Source organism: Drosophila guanche, unplaced genomic scaffold (genome assembly GCF_900245975.1).
Source record: "Drosophila guanche unplaced genomic scaffold, DGUA_6, whole genome shotgun sequence".
Lineage (NCBI taxonomy): Eukaryota > Metazoa > Arthropoda > Insecta > Diptera > Drosophilidae > Drosophila > Drosophila guanche.
The window spans coordinates 2,563,563-2,580,111 of record NW_022995744.1 but is presented as its reverse complement, the minus strand read 5'-3'; the positions used below and the strand labels follow the sequence as shown (position 1 = coordinate 2,580,111).

At 45.7% G+C, this 16,549-nt stretch overlaps 7 protein-coding genes across 9 annotated transcripts in view; 5 read left to right on the top strand and 2 right to left on the bottom strand.

Annotated features, from left to right (window-relative positions):
• Positions 1 to 2,621, top strand: part of LOC117579040 (FH2 domain-containing protein 1) — a 29,893-nt gene extending 27,272 nt beyond the window's left edge. For both annotated transcript variants that reach the window (XM_034264735.1, XM_034264734.1), the window contains one exon: positions 38 to 2,621. In XM_034264735.1, the coding sequence (XP_034120626.1) occupies positions 38 to 2,007 (1,970 nt within the window). In that variant the 3' untranslated portion in view covers positions 2,008 to 2,621. The remainder of the gene's footprint in view (positions 1 to 37) is intronic.
• On the bottom strand, positions 2,464 to 4,762 carry LOC117579041 (protein male-specific lethal-3). Of its 2 annotated transcripts, none has more exons than XM_034264736.1 (6): positions 4,566 to 4,762; positions 4,247 to 4,425; positions 3,609 to 4,181; positions 3,039 to 3,538; positions 2,892 to 2,976; positions 2,464 to 2,825 (listed from the first exon to the last, which is right to left on the bottom strand). In XM_034264736.1, the coding sequence occupies exons 1-6, from the start codon at positions 4,665 to 4,667 to the stop codon at positions 2,711 to 2,713; spliced, it is 1,554 nt and encodes a 517-aa protein (XP_034120627.1). In that variant the 5' UTR covers positions 4,668 to 4,762; the 3' UTR covers positions 2,464 to 2,710. The 2 variants fall into 2 exon arrangements, with proteins under 2 accessions (XP_034120627.1, XP_034120628.1); XM_034264737.1 differs by having other exon boundaries at positions 3,609 to 4,178.
• Positions 4,763 to 5,228: 466 nt separating this feature from the next.
• Positions 5,229 to 7,625, top strand: LOC117579901 (Bardet-Biedl syndrome 1 protein homolog). The gene is made up of 4 exons (XM_034266036.1): positions 5,229 to 5,765; positions 5,824 to 6,059; positions 6,118 to 6,952; positions 7,012 to 7,625. Exons 1-4 carry the CDS (start codon positions 5,489 to 5,491, stop codon positions 7,479 to 7,481), a joined length of 1,818 nt encoding a protein of 605 aa, XP_034121927.1. The 5' UTR covers positions 5,229 to 5,488; the 3' UTR covers positions 7,482 to 7,625.
• LOC117579902 (acyl-CoA-binding protein) lies at positions 7,511 to 7,880 on the bottom strand. Its single transcript, XM_034266037.1, has one exon. The coding sequence runs from the start codon at positions 7,834 to 7,836 to the stop codon at positions 7,582 to 7,584; it is 255 nt and encodes an 84-aa protein (XP_034121928.1). The 5' UTR covers positions 7,837 to 7,880; the 3' UTR covers positions 7,511 to 7,581.
• Positions 7,881 to 8,483: 603 nt separating this feature from the next.
• On the top strand, positions 8,484 to 9,088 carry LOC117579903 (acyl-CoA-binding protein). The gene is made up of 2 exons (XM_034266038.1): positions 8,484 to 8,627; positions 8,698 to 9,088. Exons 1-2 carry the CDS (start codon positions 8,619 to 8,621, stop codon positions 8,935 to 8,937), a joined length of 249 nt encoding a protein of 82 aa, XP_034121929.1. The 5' UTR covers positions 8,484 to 8,618; the 3' UTR covers positions 8,938 to 9,088.
• Positions 9,089 to 11,519: 2,431 nt separating this feature from the next.
• Positions 11,520 to 12,089, top strand: LOC117579779 (acyl-CoA-binding protein-like). Its single transcript, XM_034265838.1, has 3 exons — positions 11,520 to 11,586; positions 11,657 to 11,696; positions 11,768 to 12,089. Exons 2-3 carry the CDS (start codon positions 11,688 to 11,690, stop codon positions 12,011 to 12,013), a joined length of 255 nt encoding a protein of 84 aa, XP_034121729.1. The 5' UTR covers positions 11,520 to 11,586; positions 11,657 to 11,687; the 3' UTR covers positions 12,014 to 12,089.
• A 389-nt stretch (positions 12,090 to 12,478) lies between these two features.
• LOC117579778 (acyl-CoA-binding protein homolog) lies at positions 12,479 to 13,719 on the top strand. Its single transcript, XM_034265837.1, has 3 exons — positions 12,479 to 12,571; positions 13,163 to 13,194; positions 13,342 to 13,719. The coding sequence occupies exons 2-3, from the start codon at positions 13,180 to 13,182 to the stop codon at positions 13,588 to 13,590; spliced, it is 264 nt and encodes an 87-aa protein (XP_034121728.1). The 5' UTR covers positions 12,479 to 12,571; positions 13,163 to 13,179; the 3' UTR covers positions 13,591 to 13,719.
• The last annotated feature ends 2,830 nt before the right edge of the window (positions 13,720 to 16,549 follow it).

Sequence of the window (16,549 nt, the reverse complement as noted above, 5' to 3'; positions counted from 1 at the left end):
TATACATATATCTACCATGATTCCCATTGTCGCGCAGAAAACGAACGAAAACTGGACCCATTGCCGGAGGAAAAGATCATGCCGACAACGACGCCAACGAACATGGCGAACACTAACCCAACTAACAGACAGGACCAGGAGTCTAAATACCAGCGCTTCTACTCCGACTGGAAACCATCGAAGACACTGGAGCAGACGGATGTGGTGGGCCATCTACAGGCCATAGCCGATGCCAGTAGTACGGCGGAGGCGGCACAGCAGTCCAACACCGCCGAGGGACTGCGTCAATACCGCCGGCAGCGATCGCAGGAGCAGAGCCCCGGAGTGCTGCATTCCATAGCCGAGGAGGATCGCCGCAAGTCCCTCCTCCAGAAGCTGGGCGACAGCAGACGACCAGCGGGAATGGACCTGAAGCCGACTGAGGTGCCCAAGAAGGATGAGGCTGAGCAGCTGGCCCCCAAATCACCAAAGCTCAAGCAAGACGACACCTTTGCTAGTCTACTCAATCACCACAAGAGCCACAACGAGACCCAGTGTGGAGCGGGCTCCTCCAAGGAGGTCGACGCCGACAACATCGAGACGCCGCCGGTGAGTCGTCGTGTGATGGCCACGCCCACGACCACTGTGGTGACGGTGAGCATGACGGACAAGCCCAAGGTTGCGCCCAAGGCTGTGCCCGAGGATAAGATCAGCATCGTCGTAGGATCCGCAGATCACGATGCACCCGGCCACTTTGATCGCCATGCACTAGGACGACGCACGCGTCGCTATAAGCGGCCAACGGACTACAGCAGTGGCAACGAGGAGCCCAAGCCGGAGCTGAAACCATCCTCGGGTAAGCAGGAGACACACCAGCCAGAAAAGGCCAAGCAAAAGGAGCGAACGATTACCAAACTGGAGAAGGTGGGTCGCCACATTAGCTCCATCAACCAGGAAGATGTGCGCGAGGCCATACGCAACCTGAAGTCACCAACGGGAACCCCCGAACGTCCCTGGAGTCCACCCCGCGAAATTACGCCCACAAAGCTGAAGATCTCCGGCAGCGGACACCACGAGCTCAACGACGAGGGCTTCGAGGAGACGCAGAGCCTCGTGTCCGACACGCCCTCCCACGGCAAGGGCGAGAGCACCAACTCTTCGTGCAACGAGGCCAACGATGCCCCCAGCCGGACACGCCCGCTCCAGAAGCAGAGGCCCACCACCACCAGCATTACCCAGATGGGCAGCCGGCTTGCCGATCGACTGCAGGTGGCACGACTCAGAGGCACCTCCACATCCGCCTCCAGTGCGTCACAAGCTGCAACCAAGTCACACAACCAAATTCCAGCAACTAGTGTTGGCCAGATCAAGCGCAGCCTCTCCGCCAGTCGACCCATGCGCATGCCCAATGGAAATCCACTGCCCAGTGCCACGCCCATTCGCTCAGTATCCACGGTCCGACGATCGCCCCAGGAGCAGCAGGTCCTCTCCGGCGTGGAACGCAGCAGTTCCCGCAACAGTCTGCGGTCCTCACGGTCCTCCATCAACAGCGGAGCCTCCACCCAAACCGTGGTGAGACGCCTTCCAGCCGTCCAGCGAGCAGGAGCCACTGTCTCCGTGGACTCGTCACCCAGCAAGCGGCCACTGGCTGCTCAAAACACCCGCTCAACGCCCGGACGCGGAGTGCCAGCCAGCCGCAGCAGCAGCAGTGGCTCCAGTGTAGGACCCAGTGTGATTCTAGTGCGCAGCAAATTAAGCGCCACACCCAGAGGCATGACGGTCTCCATAAGTCCATCTCTGGGTGGCAGCACCAGTTTCAAGGAAAACCAAGCGGGGGCTTCCCATTCCCTTCCCCAGTCCCTATCGCAGTCTAGGATTAGTGCTGCCCGCAGTGCAGTGCTCGTGAAGAACGTGTTGAGCCAGCAGGCGGCCAAGACCAATCCGCAGCAGCGCAGCTCAAGTACCAATCGCTCTGTGAGCAGCTTCATGCGTCCCACGGCCAGCAGTGCCACCAAGAGGCAGAAGTGAGGTGGGGTCCGGGTCCATCGTCAAAGTTTACGTCCCAAACAAACGCCATGACAAAGATAAGTTACAAACGCAATTGCATCTACTCTAAGCCGTCCAAGCGAACGACAAAAAGCAACAATCTCGAATTTTCAGGCAGGCTCCATCCTGTCCACAACACAAACACACACACACAGACGCTCACACATCGGACACGACCGATAATTGTTACAATTGCACGTCAGATATTTTGAGGGGTGATTCCCCAGCCCTTAATGATTCCCCAACACATTCCAAAACGTATTCCAACAACAATTGAAAGACCAGTAGACGGAGTTCTGAAATGCTAAAAATACACATCTTTCGAATTCTTAAATATATTTGAGCACAAAAAAAAAAAAAAATACAAATACTAGCATGTAAAACTACTCAACTAAACCTAAGATTAAGTAAACAAAAAAACGGTTTAAACATTTTTTAAACTCGTTTTCCATATTCACATGTAGTTATAGACATTATTCGATTATACATGTGTAGGACAAATTTTTTATAGAAGGGAGTTATTTACAAAGTGTGTACTTGAAGAAACCAAAACTTGCAAATGAAAATGAAAATGACAATTATAAATCCTTAAATAAGAGAGAAATAAGCTTTAAACTGCATAATAAATAAAATACCATAGGCATTAATTTGAACTAAAATGTCACAAAATGGTGAATATTCCATTCTATGCGGTTTGTTGCAGTGACTCGAGCAGGTCCCTTTGCAGCTGCTCCTGGTGTATGGAGGGATGATGCACGTAGTTCTCCTTATCGAACCATTCTTTGTGGTTCTCCAAATAGCTAAACAGCAAAATTAGCAATATAGTTTTTAGTTACGAAAAACACGGTCTCAGATATATGACTTACTTGATGAATGAGTCCAGATGTGGCAGCAGATCTTCTAGCTTTTGATTTGATATGGGCGAGATATTCAAGTACTCGGGCACTTTAACTGCAGATACAAATAATGGATTGAGGTCGAAGAACATCATTTAGGCTACAGCCAAAACTTACTCATCAGTCTTGCTAGATGGGGAGCTCCAAAGACCATAGATTTCTCAGGCATAGATTCCGCTGATAGCAGGCGCCACTTAAAGGTTTCGCGCAGGAACCCGCGCATCTCCATGGGCAGCTTGTAGGCAGCAGTGTACGGAGATGTCCGCTGATCATAGGCATGCGCCGTGTTCTTGCCGCTCGACTTTACTATATAAAGCAGACACCTTTGCAGCTGCTTCTCATACTCTAATCCGTTAACAATGTGGCCTCCGTATCCGTTTGTGGGGCCGGGTCCACTAGCCCCCAACTGGGTGCCGTCCATTGAGATGAGGTCCGTATCGCAATTGGGATTGATAAACTCATACGAGTTGTTCAGCATCATGCTGACGTTCCTTAAGTTGTCGTCAGTGAGATAGTTATATGCATACTCCTTCTCCTCCTTGTAGAGCAGATGATCCTCCACATGGAACTCGAAGTAAATGCGCAGGCCATCGACGACTTCCTTGAGCATGCATACGCTGCAGATGTAGCACAATAATAACCCATTATTTGTCTGAATGATTTTGTGTTACCTCTGCCGATACTCACTTGGACATGACCCGATCATACTCCCGCTCCATGCGGGCATTTCGACTCTGGGTGTTCCTCGCTCTGCTGCTGTCCTGCTTGATTCCAATGGCCAGCTCCACGGCCCGCTGCTTCACAAAGTTCTCAAGGATGCAGATAATAGGCATGCGGGCGGGCATTGCATGCTGCTTTCCCAGTTTTACAACCATGTTGTAGTCGTACTCCATGTACTCCCGCAGCCGCTCGCTGATGCGCAACATCACACGATCCTCCTGGATGACATACCTCTCCAGCTCCGCCGTATCTTTCTTCCCAGCCTTTTTCCCTGTGGAACGACCGCGAGTGTTCTTCATTTTCACCTCCTCGCCGCCAGCACTCTTGTCGGCCTTGCGACCACCACTGTTGTCTCTTGAGCGGTTCCCGGCAGCGAGTACAGTTCCAGTTCCGTTGGTCGGCGGCAGCTCTGGTTCCAGTGGTCCCTGGGTGGTGTCCAAAACTGCTTCCTGATCCTCGACGTTGCCTAACCCACGAGTCAAGCGCTTCTTCTTGCCAGCAGGCGGTGTGGGGGTGCCCTTGTACGAGTATCCCCCACTTCTGAAACAGAATAATGCCGGTAACAACACTTCGCACACAAACACAGAATCCACCTATTGACTTACATCTGTAATTGTGCGGCCTCTGCCAGTTCACGCTGCAGCTTACGATTCTCTTCAGTGTCTTTGAGCAGAAAACTACCACGCACCGCTCGGTCATAGGAGGGCCGCCAGCCCTGAAAGTGGATCTTGTAGTCGTAGTACTTCAGGCCATGTTCATCTTTGTGCTCCACAACATTTAAAACCTACGGAAAATTCAGTTCTATATTCGGTGAAAAATCAGTGGGAAAATCGAACTAAGCGAATGCATCGCCGACTGACGTTTTGTACCGTGGTGTGTGTTCGTGTGTGTATGCGCGTGGGCATGTGTGCTGTGTGTTGTTACCTTGCTGTTGTACAGAACCCTCGCCTTCGATTTATCCGGCTCGTAGCACAGGACCTTTTCGCCCTTGTTGAAAACCTGTACCTCGTCCTCTTTTGCCGTCATTACTTAAGTAAAATAAACCTAAACAAGTCACTTATACTACAAAAATAATGTTAAAAATTAAAACGCTGGAGTCCAGTGTGACCGTTTGAAACTTTTTGCGTCCAGCAGTGTGACCGCCTCGAATTTTTTCTGGATTTTCTGGCACACAGTATGTAAGGCATCCAATTGGAATTTATTGTATTTCAATTTGTTTGAATCTATTTGTGAATTTGGATGGATCCAATTGGAAATTTTCGAGAACGGTACTGAAGTGTACTGAAATAAACCGAAATATACTTGTATTCCGAAATATACCGAATTTCGTATGAATTTCAAATACCGAAAACATGAAGGGCGCCATGCCACGGTTCCGGTTCCGAGGCAATCTCCAGCTTATCAGAGCCGAGCGGGTTCCATACCCATATCATTGAAACATCAGGGTACCTAACAATTGAAATAAAAGTGCCAGAGCATCTAGGGAAGTGATGGGGCGTATAGGAAAGTAATAAAGTTGTAATAAAAAGTATTCAATTTATTTTTGCTGAACAGGTTAGGTAATGTCCTTCGCGAAGGACAGAATCGCGGATAAGAATAGCCGTCATCCATGAACCACTGTGTAGGCGCAGCCTACAACATTGTCCCTGGGGAATTGAACGTGTACGCGTGCGCTGTGACTGGCTATCTATATCGATACAACGATAGGAATTAAATTTCAAATGTGCGGGCGCCGTTGCTAAGGTGCAGAAAACCAAAACAAAAGTCCTGCAGCCAAATATTAAATCATCTGTTCATTTTCACACTACACCCCACAAGGTACTATTTTCATCCGACTGATCAAAACTATGGCTGGTGGCACTCCCAATTGGCTCCATGTGGAAATGGAGGATGAAAATCCGCGCTTGACAACTCTGACCAGCTGTATGACGCTGAGCGACGTCCAGGGCGATGGCTATATCCGACTTCTGGCAGCCGACATTTCGCTGGAGGACGAGGCCCACGAGCCTAGCGCCTCCTTAAAGGTGTTTCGAGGCCTCAAAATGAAGCAGGAGCAGCCCCTGCCTGGCATACCGACAGCCATTGAAAGTCTCTACATCGACGAAACGGAGCCAAAGACCCCCGGTGAGTATTTCATAAAATTCAGAAAGTGGTTCTCATTACCCTTACCTTCCTGCCATAGTCATTGCTGTGGCCATAGCCGAGTCCGTGCTGTTCTACCGCCACCTCAAGGCCTACTTCAAGTACACCATTCCCGCCCTCGATTCGGATGATCTGGAGCTGGAGGTCTGGCGTAAGCTGCCAGTCGTGCAGGCTGACACCCACAACGCTCTGCTGGAGTCGCTCAGGGGCATCGACCATGCCAAACTCTCTAGGAAATCGCAGCGCCTGCTGCAACTCACCGAGGCGGAACGTCCTGTGAGTCTTTCCATGTTATATGATATTTTATTATATTGAATCACGAATTGTCTTTCAGGCATTCATTAGGACGCATAGGGACTCGGCTGTGGGGCGTGTGGGCACCATTGTGATCATGTGCTGCATTAAACGCGTCTCCAGCGATGCCAATCCCCCCTCCCACCTGGTGCTGGCCACGGACACAGGCCACATATTCATACTGGAGCCGCAGGGTTTCAACCTGGTGTACCAGGGCAAGACCTGTAGCCATGAGACGGCCGTGCCCAGCCTACTCTCCGTCCAGGGCACCTATGAAACGGACTTTTGCATTGTGGTGGCCACCCGGAACGGCAGGGTCTATCTGCTGAGAAAGTCCAACAGCGAGGGGCAGGAGATCTTTAAGCTGAGCAACCCGCTGACGGGTCTTCTGCTACTGCCCATCGACCAAACGATACTCGCCTCGACCATGGACAACTGCTACCAGTGCTTTTCGAAGCGGGGCAAGCTGCTCTACCAGGTGCAGCTGGAATCGCTGCCCGTCTGCATCCTGCCACTGACTATGACACATCTGGGCATCACTCTAGTGGCCGTTGCCTTGAGGGGTGGGGCCGTCAAGTTTTTCCTGCAGCGATATCAGGTGGACGAGTTCGTGCTGGAGGAGACGGTGGATGCCATGCTGTACGGGCGCATGGGCATGGAGGATCACGTGCTGACCCTCGTCACGCAGTCAGGACAGATGATTGTCAAGATACTGCGCCGCGTCTCGCGCTTCGAGCCGAGAGCGGAGGCCTTGGCCGGCAGACGCTTGGGGTCCAGTGACAACAAGCTCATCGATGGCTCCTCAATATTGGACAAGCCCAAAAAGAGTTCCATATTTGTGGAGCAGGCGGCACGCGAGAAGCAGCAGGCCAAAGGTGAGCCCGCTGCCTGCCCTGTGATTCTCCTAATCGACGTTTCTTCGTCTTTTTTCCAGCAACCTACGGCAGCTTTCAGGTTGAGCTCTGGCGGCTGCGGCACACTGCGGCCCGTGCAACCATCAACGCCATCAACTCGTCAGAGAGCACAATATCCGGTGACCTGACCCATGCTCCCGTCAAGCTCTCGGCAGAGGTGTGCGGCAGTGGACCTGCCTTTCGCCTCTACCTCACCGTGCAGAACCTTTCGACGTTCAAGATGGCCTCCAATCTGACGGTTCTGCTCCACGCGGATCGTCGCCACTACGCCATACAACAGACCCTGTCCAGATTGCCGAGCGTTCTGCCGGGCATCCCCTTGCGCATTGACTTCGAAGTGGTCACTGTGCTGGATCCAATGGACAAACTGCCACCCTCCAGCCTGACCCTGGACAACTCCCTCGTCCGTGTCATGCTAATGAAGGCTGGCCAGGCCAAACCACTTATAGCTGCCGCCGTGACCATGCCACAGTCGGAGGCACCCTTTTGAGGCGGATCCTCAATGGAACTGTCTACTTTTGTTTCTTTGATTTTTGTGGTAAGATTACGAGTTTATTTTATCCTGTCAGATTAATCCTTAAACATGGCGTTTAGGCGTACTTGGGAGCGTACTTTTGGTACACCTTGATGTAGGCCTCCTTGGCAGCTTCCTTGGAGAGACCTTTCTGAGAGTTCCAGGCCTCGTACATAGCCTTCTTCTTGAGATCCAGAACGCCGGGCTTGTCGATATTCACATCGCCAACGGTTGCCTGCTTGAAGAGGCCGTAGAACTCCAGAAACTCGGAGTCGCTGGGCTTCTTGGCGAAGTTCTTGGCTAATTCGGCGGCTTCCTCAAAACTGACCATGTTGCTTGTTGCTTGGCTGATTGGGTCCTAAAAGGTGATTCCAGGCCCCGCGCATCTGACTTTTATAGCTCGTGTCGGGCGATTGGGATTAGGAATTTAATTAATTCGGATAACCCATTGGCCAAATGTGTATCTTCTATCTTCTGACACTCCCAATCCCAAGACCCCCTTCCCATTGTTTAATTAATATTGTGGGAAACTTTAAAAGCTGATAGGACTATCTTTGCTGAGCTAGCGGCATAATAATTATTATCACTTATATTAAAACTTTCGACTTCGGCATGATCGGTGGCCAGACCGTGACTCACAAGAGCTATAGGTAAAAGTAGAGTGAAGAGCGCTATCCAGATTTCTGGCTATAAATTGTGAGTGTTACCCCCGGCTCTTAGGGCCGTCTAGTCGTATCAATCACTCAGATAACATATATGCATGTACATATGTTCCTGGGGCATACATATACATATGTATGTAGTACCTGATACATGGCTGACTAAATTTTTTTTTGGCAAGTGCAAGAGCATACTTGACAGAAGCTCCGATAAGCCCCTTCCCGGAGCTGACTAATTATATACTTTATTCGGGAAGCGCACTCCACCTACCCCCAAAATACAGTCGTACATAGAGAGCCTTTTATGATAAGCCTAAGTGGGAACTACCATTGCAGCTGGGCCTCCGATAAGATTAGCGAAAAACATGAGCTATGTTTGGCAATATAAAACAGTGTCCATGGCACGATCCTCACAGTTTGTTTTTGTTTCCCACAACCACAACAAATTTACAACATGGTGACCGTAAGTTTCCGCATATGAATATCGACTTAGAGTAGTGCATATTAATGTATGCTTCGTTGTCTTTAAATAGTTTGAGGAGATCGTTGAGAAGGCCAAGTCCTTGAAAAACCCCCCCACCAAGGAGGATTTCCTGGAGTTCTATGGCTATTACAAGCAGGCCACAGTGGGCGACTGCAACATTGAGGAGCCCGAGGATGAGGAGAAGAAGGCTCGCTACAACGCCTGGAAGAGCAAGGCCGGTCTGACCATTGACGATGCCAAGGCATACTACATCGAGGTATACAAGAAGTACGTCGCCCAGTCCGAATAAGCTGTGGGGCTGTAGACCCATTAATTTGTTACCTTTTATACCAAATTTCCCTCTCCCATTGGATGCATCTGAATCACAGTTGAAAACTTATGTATTTATTGTAATGTAATTTTGTAATAAGCCAAACAAACACCCATGCATTTAAATTAGATAATGTGTTTTCATCAGTTAAAAAGTTTCTGCTTACGCGTCTCAAAAAAAACGATCATATGACCCACTCCAGTCGTATCACATGATGGCCATGCCTTATCTCATGGTTCTCATAGAACACTTTCTAGAGTTCTAAGGGGGGGTTCCAATGATTAGCATATATTTTATGTATCTTTATATGGACAACAATCAATTTAATTTTATATGAAAACTGTTGTCAAGTTTTAATGACATTAAATCTCTAGAAACTATCCCCTAATAAATTGGGAATTAAATTCAATTAAAGCAAAGTTGTTTTTCGAACTCGTCGAATGGTCTTTAATCAGCAGCAATTATTTAATTAGACGGTATATTTTATGCACAACGTTCTGGGGAAAAAGTTAATTATACTTTTGGGGCTTTGCAAAGCTTTTGGCAGAATTCATTTATATGTAGAATTCATGTAAGAGTCTGAATTTTGGTTTCTAGGTGGCGCCACATTATCAAATACCAACTCATACCAAATGTTGGTATTAAACCAGTCAACAAATTTCAAAATTGTCCACAAAGGGTTCAAAAAAGTCGGCATTTAAATTGAAAAATATATTTGATATCGATAAGAGAAAAAATCGGTTTTAGTTTGTATTTAATTTGTCATATGCACTATTCAATAAAAACTACTCAGTAATGCGATGCGACACAAAGCCGTTTGTCCTGACATAGAGGCACAACAGGAATATTGTTTAAGCTTGGTCCGGGCACCTCCGGTGTCCTGACATTCTCTTCATGGCGCAAAAGACATACTGCAGGCATACGTAAGGTTCCGCAAGAAGCTTGCTGGCCAACTTGGGATGTTTGTCACCGCTGGTAGCACTACAATACTCGCAGTGTCCTGGGCACTGAAGCTCATAGATATACTCTGGCGGCGCTTCTTCATATCCAGCAGGTGGGTTGCATATAGTTCATCCTCGAAAATGATGGACGTCGACATGGTAATTGGTCTGGTTCGGAGCCATGTTGACGCAGTGCGATGATTCTGCCGATGCCGACGATGATGCCTCGCCCTTGCTAAATTGGTTGCTCCCGGATAAACATGACCCTATCGAGGTGGCTGCAGCCGCGGTGGCACTGGATATCTTGAATGCTTGCGGAAGAATTTCTCTCCCCCCAGCTACCGCCTTAATTGGGCTTATAAATAGTATGATGAACATTTTTTTTATATCAGAAATAGTTAAAATAGTTAATATAGTAGTTAAAATAGTAGAAATATAGTTTGGTTTTTGCACATAACTTAAGTATCTTAGATCTGGTTATGAAGTACTTTCTTTATCTGAAAAGCTCATTGATGCAGCTAGACCCAAACCCTTTGTGCTTTTATTAAGCTTTTAAATGCAAAAATGTTTTTTGACTTTTTTTGGCTTTACAAAATCAGGAAAAGTCGAAAAAAATTATATATTGATATGCATATATCCTCTATATTTTTATGTACAGGTGCATTAATTGGGCTTCGCTAAGGTATTGCTCATCAAAATCTATGGAGAGTCGGCTGAGCTAAAATTGGTAGTGTTATTAGCCACATAAGGTAGTGAGGCTGCCTCTGGAAAAACAAGTGTACGTTTTATAGATTTTCAAAAGACGGACTTGTCAAACTTATCTATCAAAATGTTCTCCAGAATCCTGAGGCGGCCGTTTGCTGACGTTATCGGAATGCGCTTGTTGATGCTGTCGGAGTGCAGAACTGTCGACTGGACATCGAAGTATGTGGTGGGATCGGTGGTTAGGGTGGGATGGAAGGATTCGGCGGAATCGGCGGGATCGACGGAAATTGAATAATTTGACGCCAGTTTGACCAGGGTTCTCGAGCGCTATTGACTGGGGCCAATATAAGGTGTTAATCAACCTTTTTAATCAGAATTATTTCTCGAATAAACCAAATAGGGATGTGATGATAAACGGAACTTTGCCGTAAACGTTGGAATCCATCTTACAGTTCCGGAATGATCAATCATCTCTTAAGCTGTAAAGATGTAAGGGAGGATAATGCCTTTCGTCGCTGACCTAGAAAACGAATGTACGAATGCTTTTACTGTTTGTACATAAAAGTATCACATATATTTAATAGATTTTATAATCTATGAGATTACAGCTTTTATCTGTATGTCAACCCTCGTCACTAATTTATTACCAATTGTATAAACTTCAGTGTGCGGGACGAAAGTTCGCGGGTGTGTCCATCTACGGTGCTCCCTTCGTTTCAGACACTTGGTTAGCCACTTTTCTGGTGTTATAAATGATAAGTGTATCCGGGGGCTATCTTCCATGTCGCTACCTTTAAAAATGTTAGGAGCAAAATTGGCGAAATAAAGATATCAATATCTGCACAGTCGGGTGAGGTAAACTCAGGTCTAATCAGCAGAATGGGTATAAATTTCGCTTGGGCTCTAACTCGAATGTTTGGACCTATAAAAGGCTCGACTGTAAGGCCCCTGAGCACTCATTCGCCTGTCGCCATTTCAAGTGGTAAGCACTCACATCCTTATAGATCTAACAGCCCACCCCTAATGCCAATTACCAATTAAATTACCCGCAGCACTTTTAGCAAGAACCTCAACTCTAACAACATGGTGTCCGTAAGTAAATATATCATAGATACAACCATTTCGATTTGGATATTTCGATACTGATCTCTGTTTGCAAATAGTTCGAAGAAGCCTCTGAACTCGCTAAGAAGTTCACCAAGAAGCCCACCGATGCCGAATTCCTGGAGTTCTACGGTCTCTACAAGCAGGCAACCGTTGGCGATGTAAACATCGACAAACCCGGCGTTCTGGATCTCAAGAAGAAGGCTATGTACGAGGCCTGGAGCTCTCAGAAGGGTCTGTCCAAGGAGGCCGCCAAGGATGCTTACGTCAAGGTGTATGAGAAGTATGCCCCCAAGTACGCCTAAGCCGGTTAACACTTCCCTTGCACTACCACTAACTTTTCAAGCAATAAAGATACCAGAACAGATATGAAAACAGTAATCGTCAGGTGTTGGCCCTGTTAAGCGGCTTTTTATTGGAGCTTTCATGGGGTATTGCTGCTGTAGTACATGCGGTACTTTTGGCCAAAAGTTGCGATAGAAAAGCCGCTCGAACTTCGAACCTAACCCGATGGGTGGCCGTGCTACGTGGCTTTGCTTCGACTCTGCCTTCGTAGGTTTCCCAATGGTAAGTATATCAGTAAATCGCTGCTGTTATCAGTTCGGCTGCACTATCACGATTGCCCAACCAGCCCACTCGAGCAAAGCTGCCTGCAACAGAGAGAAATACACCCGTAAAGCCCACTCAGAAAACAGAAAAGAACATTGACAAAGCTCCAGAGAGTGTCTCGTCTGTCCCTCTCTCTGTGGAAGAAAGCTTTGTGGTTGTGGGGCGATCGTGCGATGTGGAAATACTTATATTGAAAGTCAAATCAAGATTGGAAGTCAGACTGTGTTTAGTTCTGTAACGGCCGAGACCTACAAGTAAGTCGAGTCAAGTGATAATGCCTGGTGCCTGGCTATGCCTACACCGATTAGTTTATGCAGGAAATCTTTAGTACCTACGCGTGACAAATATCGAACTCATTTAGATAGTAAGAACTGTGAGAATTCGGCCACATGCGAATACTTCATGCAGAAACACACATATATATAGATGTACATTGGAGTATGTACATATGTATGTATGAGCGATATGTACTTTTGCCCACGCCCGTATCCATATTTGGATACATTTTGCTTGATTGGACTAAAAAGGTGGCTAACGGTTTCCAAAGTTCCACATTTAATAATTTCATAATTGGCTTAGAGATGAATATGTGTGTCTTCTGCTTGTTGCTGCGTCCGCTTCCGCGCCATAAATACAGGTGAAAGTTGGACTTGTTGGACCCTAGAGCCTAGTCACTATTAGCAGTGCTCGTCGAGACTGTCTGATGCGTGCCAAAGTTCAAAAAACATTTCGGTGACACATGTTCTTGACACATTTTGCTCCAAACTAGTTTGGCGATCACTAATAGTACAATCCCATCGTAACAATAACTGATTTTATTCTTAAAACTTCCACACTTCTTGCAGATCAAATCTATACCAGAATGTCCTTAACCGAGGTAAGTACACACTTCCTCTCTATTTCTGATTGCTGATTGCTGTACCTTGCATTATATTCAATGTACAGCCGATTCAGCATGTCAGATAGGCTTATCACCTTTCCGATTGACAGCTAATCTATATCACACTCTTTATTTTTCTTACAGCAATTCAACGCAGCCGCAGAGAAGGTCAAGAATTTGACAAAGCGCCCCAGCGATGATGAGTTCCTGGAGCTGTACGCCCTTTTCAAGCAGGCGTCCGTTGGCGACAACAACACCAGCAAACCGGGTCTCCTCGACCTGAAGGGCAAGGCCAAGTGGGAGGCCTGGAACAAGCAGAAGGGCAAGTCCACCGAGGCCGCCCAGCAGGAGTATGTCACCTTTGTGGCGGGTCTGGTGGCCAAGTATGCCTAGAGAATCCCAACAGCCCAGGACTATCTACCTATCACCATTGATCTTAACCAGAAAGAGACTTTAACCCTATGCGATAGCTATGTTATTTACTCGTAGAATGCACAATAAACTTTGTATGTAAATTGTGTACCTCCCGGAATATGCCCCCCGAGACAGCATTCACTGTGCTGCATTCATAGGGCAGGTTCGACCTTGCTTCCCTGTTTGCAGAGTACACAAAAGACTGTGCTGCACCTTGTACCGGCTCAAGTAGGCTTTTGTTAGATCTACGACTATGGCTCTCGAACAATATGGAGATGACCTTTGGTCACCCATATATAGAAGGGGAGAGAAAATTGAACTGCATATTTAAAAGGGGCTATTCCAAGAACGTTATAAAATAAAGTTCGACTTTGAGCGATACATCAGTTTCAACATTTCAAGTGCGGCTCCGGCAACATCGAAGCTGGCAACATAAGCAGCTTCACGATGCTTCACTGATGCACAATAAATAGTCCAAAAATAATGTGTACAAAAAATGTGGACTTTATAAAGAAAAGTGAAATGTACTTATTTTTGACTTTTCATATGGTTTTATGTTTGTTTTTTAACTTATTTTAACTTGAAGTGAGCTTTAATCATTACATTGAATTCGTTCACCATGAAAACTTTATCATCGAATCCTGATCCGTTTCCTGTGATTGGCCCCCAGATGCAAGAATTCATGGATCAGATTTCGAGATATTGATCGTGAGCAACCAAGCACGTCTCGACATGATTATCTAAATACATACTTCTAAAAACCATATTTATTAATCAAATTAACCCAAACTCTGATGTACATAATATAATTGTTTTACTCACCACACATAATAATATAAGATTTCTTTTCAACCTAACAGATTTTCAAAAATTACTGAAAAAACGAATTTACAATTTTAATTTTTATACCCGGTACTCAAAGAGTAAATAGGGTATATTGTATTTGTGGGAATAACGGTTGTATGTAACGCACAGAAGGAAAAGTTTCCGACCCCATAAAGTATATATGTTCTTGATCAGCATCAAGCCGACTCAATGGAGCCATGTCTATCTGTCCGTCCTTCCGTCCTTCCGTCCGTCCGTCCGTTCTTATGAGCGCCTGGATCGCAGAGACTATAAAAGCTAGGGCCACCATATGTTGCATCCAGACTTCTGTATGCTCACACTGTTACAAGTGTATTTCAGAAATGAGCCCCGCCCCCTTCCGCCCCCGCAAAAGGGCTAAAAACCTCCCAAGCCTACAATTTTGAAGATAAAAGAAAACCATTCCGTAGGGATCTATCTATCAGATCACTAAATTGGGATCCGATTGGAACATAATTATAGACATAATGAGGAAATTAATTTGCAGTCGCTAAACCCACCATGTCCAGCAGCTTTTGTTGTTTTGTCACATTCTCTCATTCACACTCTGCTTCGTGTAGTGAGTGGCCTCTGACTCTGCAGTGCCTCTGCAGTGCCTCTGCAGACTGTGTCGTCAAGGGAGGGGGGCGAGCTAAAGGAGCGTGTTGGCGTGAGAAGTGATGTTGATGTTGATGAAAGATTTTTTTTTTTTTTTTTTTTTTTTTTTTTTTTTTTTTTTTTTTTTTTTTTTTTTTTTTTTTTTTTTTTCTCTTTCTTCATATTTACAATCTGTTTTTAAACAATAAGTAAATTGTATAATTAATATTCAATTAACAGAAATAGCAGTTTTCCAATGAGCCCTGCTATTAGAAAAAATATAAAATGTAAATTTAAAAATAAAAAAAAAACCGTTAAGGTACTGATTTCTACTGAGTACCGGGTATTAAAGTTGTGACGCGTAAGAGGCGTCTCACACGTCCCTTCTCGTTATATTTAAAAAAAGGAATTGACGGATTAGCAAAAGAATAAATACCCCGCTACTCCGCACAAATACCTACTCTTTTGTGGTTTTTCATATAAGATTCGAAAAAATGTATCCCTACATGTTCAAGAGATTTTTAGCTATGAATCTTTCTAAATACAAATCTAAATGTATGTATGAATGCATGTGTGAAACCCCTTGTACGCTTTTTAGCCGTTTGGTTTCTATATCCATTTAAGTGACCGCTACATATTTTGTATGTGATTTTATCCGGCCATATAACGGTGCTCAAAACGAAGCTGAAGCTCTCAGCATTTTTAGCCAACGTCGGCCAGCCGGCAGGTGCGCGCATTGTCTTATGATCTGCTTGCCGAAAGCGAAAATAATTTGCCTTTGGCTGCCCCTCCTCCATCCAAATATAAAAGAAAAATATAATTCCTTACAAAATTGCTATGCCTCAAATCTATTAGAAAAACGCGGGTTGGATCCTTGAGGAAAAAAGATTGATTTTGTCTAGTAATGTAATAACATAAAGAACACAAACAAATTTCAGTGTTGGCTGGAAACATGAGGCCAAGCACTGCGCAACAGGTGAAGCCGAAGCAGAAGAGATGAGCAACATATGTATACCAACAAAAAGGCTGGCTTTTTGTTTATGAATGAAAGGTGAAAAGCAAAACAGCGATACATTTTGTGTGGGCAAAAAAGTAAATGGGAAAGCTGAGGAGGATCGATGATTTGATACCCTGTATATGTACAAATATACAAATATATACATACATATGTGCTTCGCTTCAATTAATTCTAAACTTAGCAATTGGCTGTGATACGATTATGAGTAGGAACTCAACATTTTATAACATTAACTACTGAGGACCAACGCGGATCAAGGTCGTTACAAGTTTTATTTTACATATGTCTGAATGTACAAAATCATAGCTGCTAAATTTGTTTTTAAAGTTGATCCATGGTTCTCCGAATAAGGTGAATATACATCATAATTATTATAGATGCAAGCCTTTCCAAAATACAAATATTCCACTCGCTACCCATGGTATCAAAGGTATCAACACGTCAGAAGACGGAAAAGGTGGCCAGAAACTCTGAGAGAGA

Excerpts from the sequence above, each read along its gene's own strand:
- LOC117579041 (XM_034264736.1), bottom strand. The coding sequence starts at position 4,667 with ATGACGGCAAAAGAGGACGAGGTACAGGTTTTCAACAAGGGCGAAAAG. Across the intron at positions 4,182-4,246 it reads GAGGCCGCACAATTACAGAT|AAGTGGGGGATACTCGTACA; the intron begins GTAAGTCAATAG and ends ATTCTGTTTCAG. Across the intron at positions 2,826-2,891 it reads CATCTGGACTCATTCATCAA|CTATTTGGAGAACCACAAAG; the intron begins GTAAGTCATATA and ends TTTGCTGTTTAG.
- LOC117579901 (XM_034266036.1), top strand. The coding sequence starts at position 5,489 with ATGGCTGGTGGCACTCCCAATTGGCTCCATGTGGAAATGGAGGATGAA. Across the intron at positions 6,060-6,117 it reads TCACCGAGGCGGAACGTCCT|GCATTCATTAGGACGCATAG; the intron begins GTGAGTCTTTCC and ends ATTGTCTTTCAG. Across the intron at positions 6,953-7,011 it reads CGAGAAGCAGCAGGCCAAAG|CAACCTACGGCAGCTTTCAG; the intron begins GTGAGCCCGCTG and ends TCTTTTTTCCAG.
- LOC117579902 (XM_034266037.1), bottom strand. The coding sequence starts at position 7,836 with ATGGTCAGTTTTGAGGAAGCCGCCGAATTAGCCAAGAACTTCGCCAAG.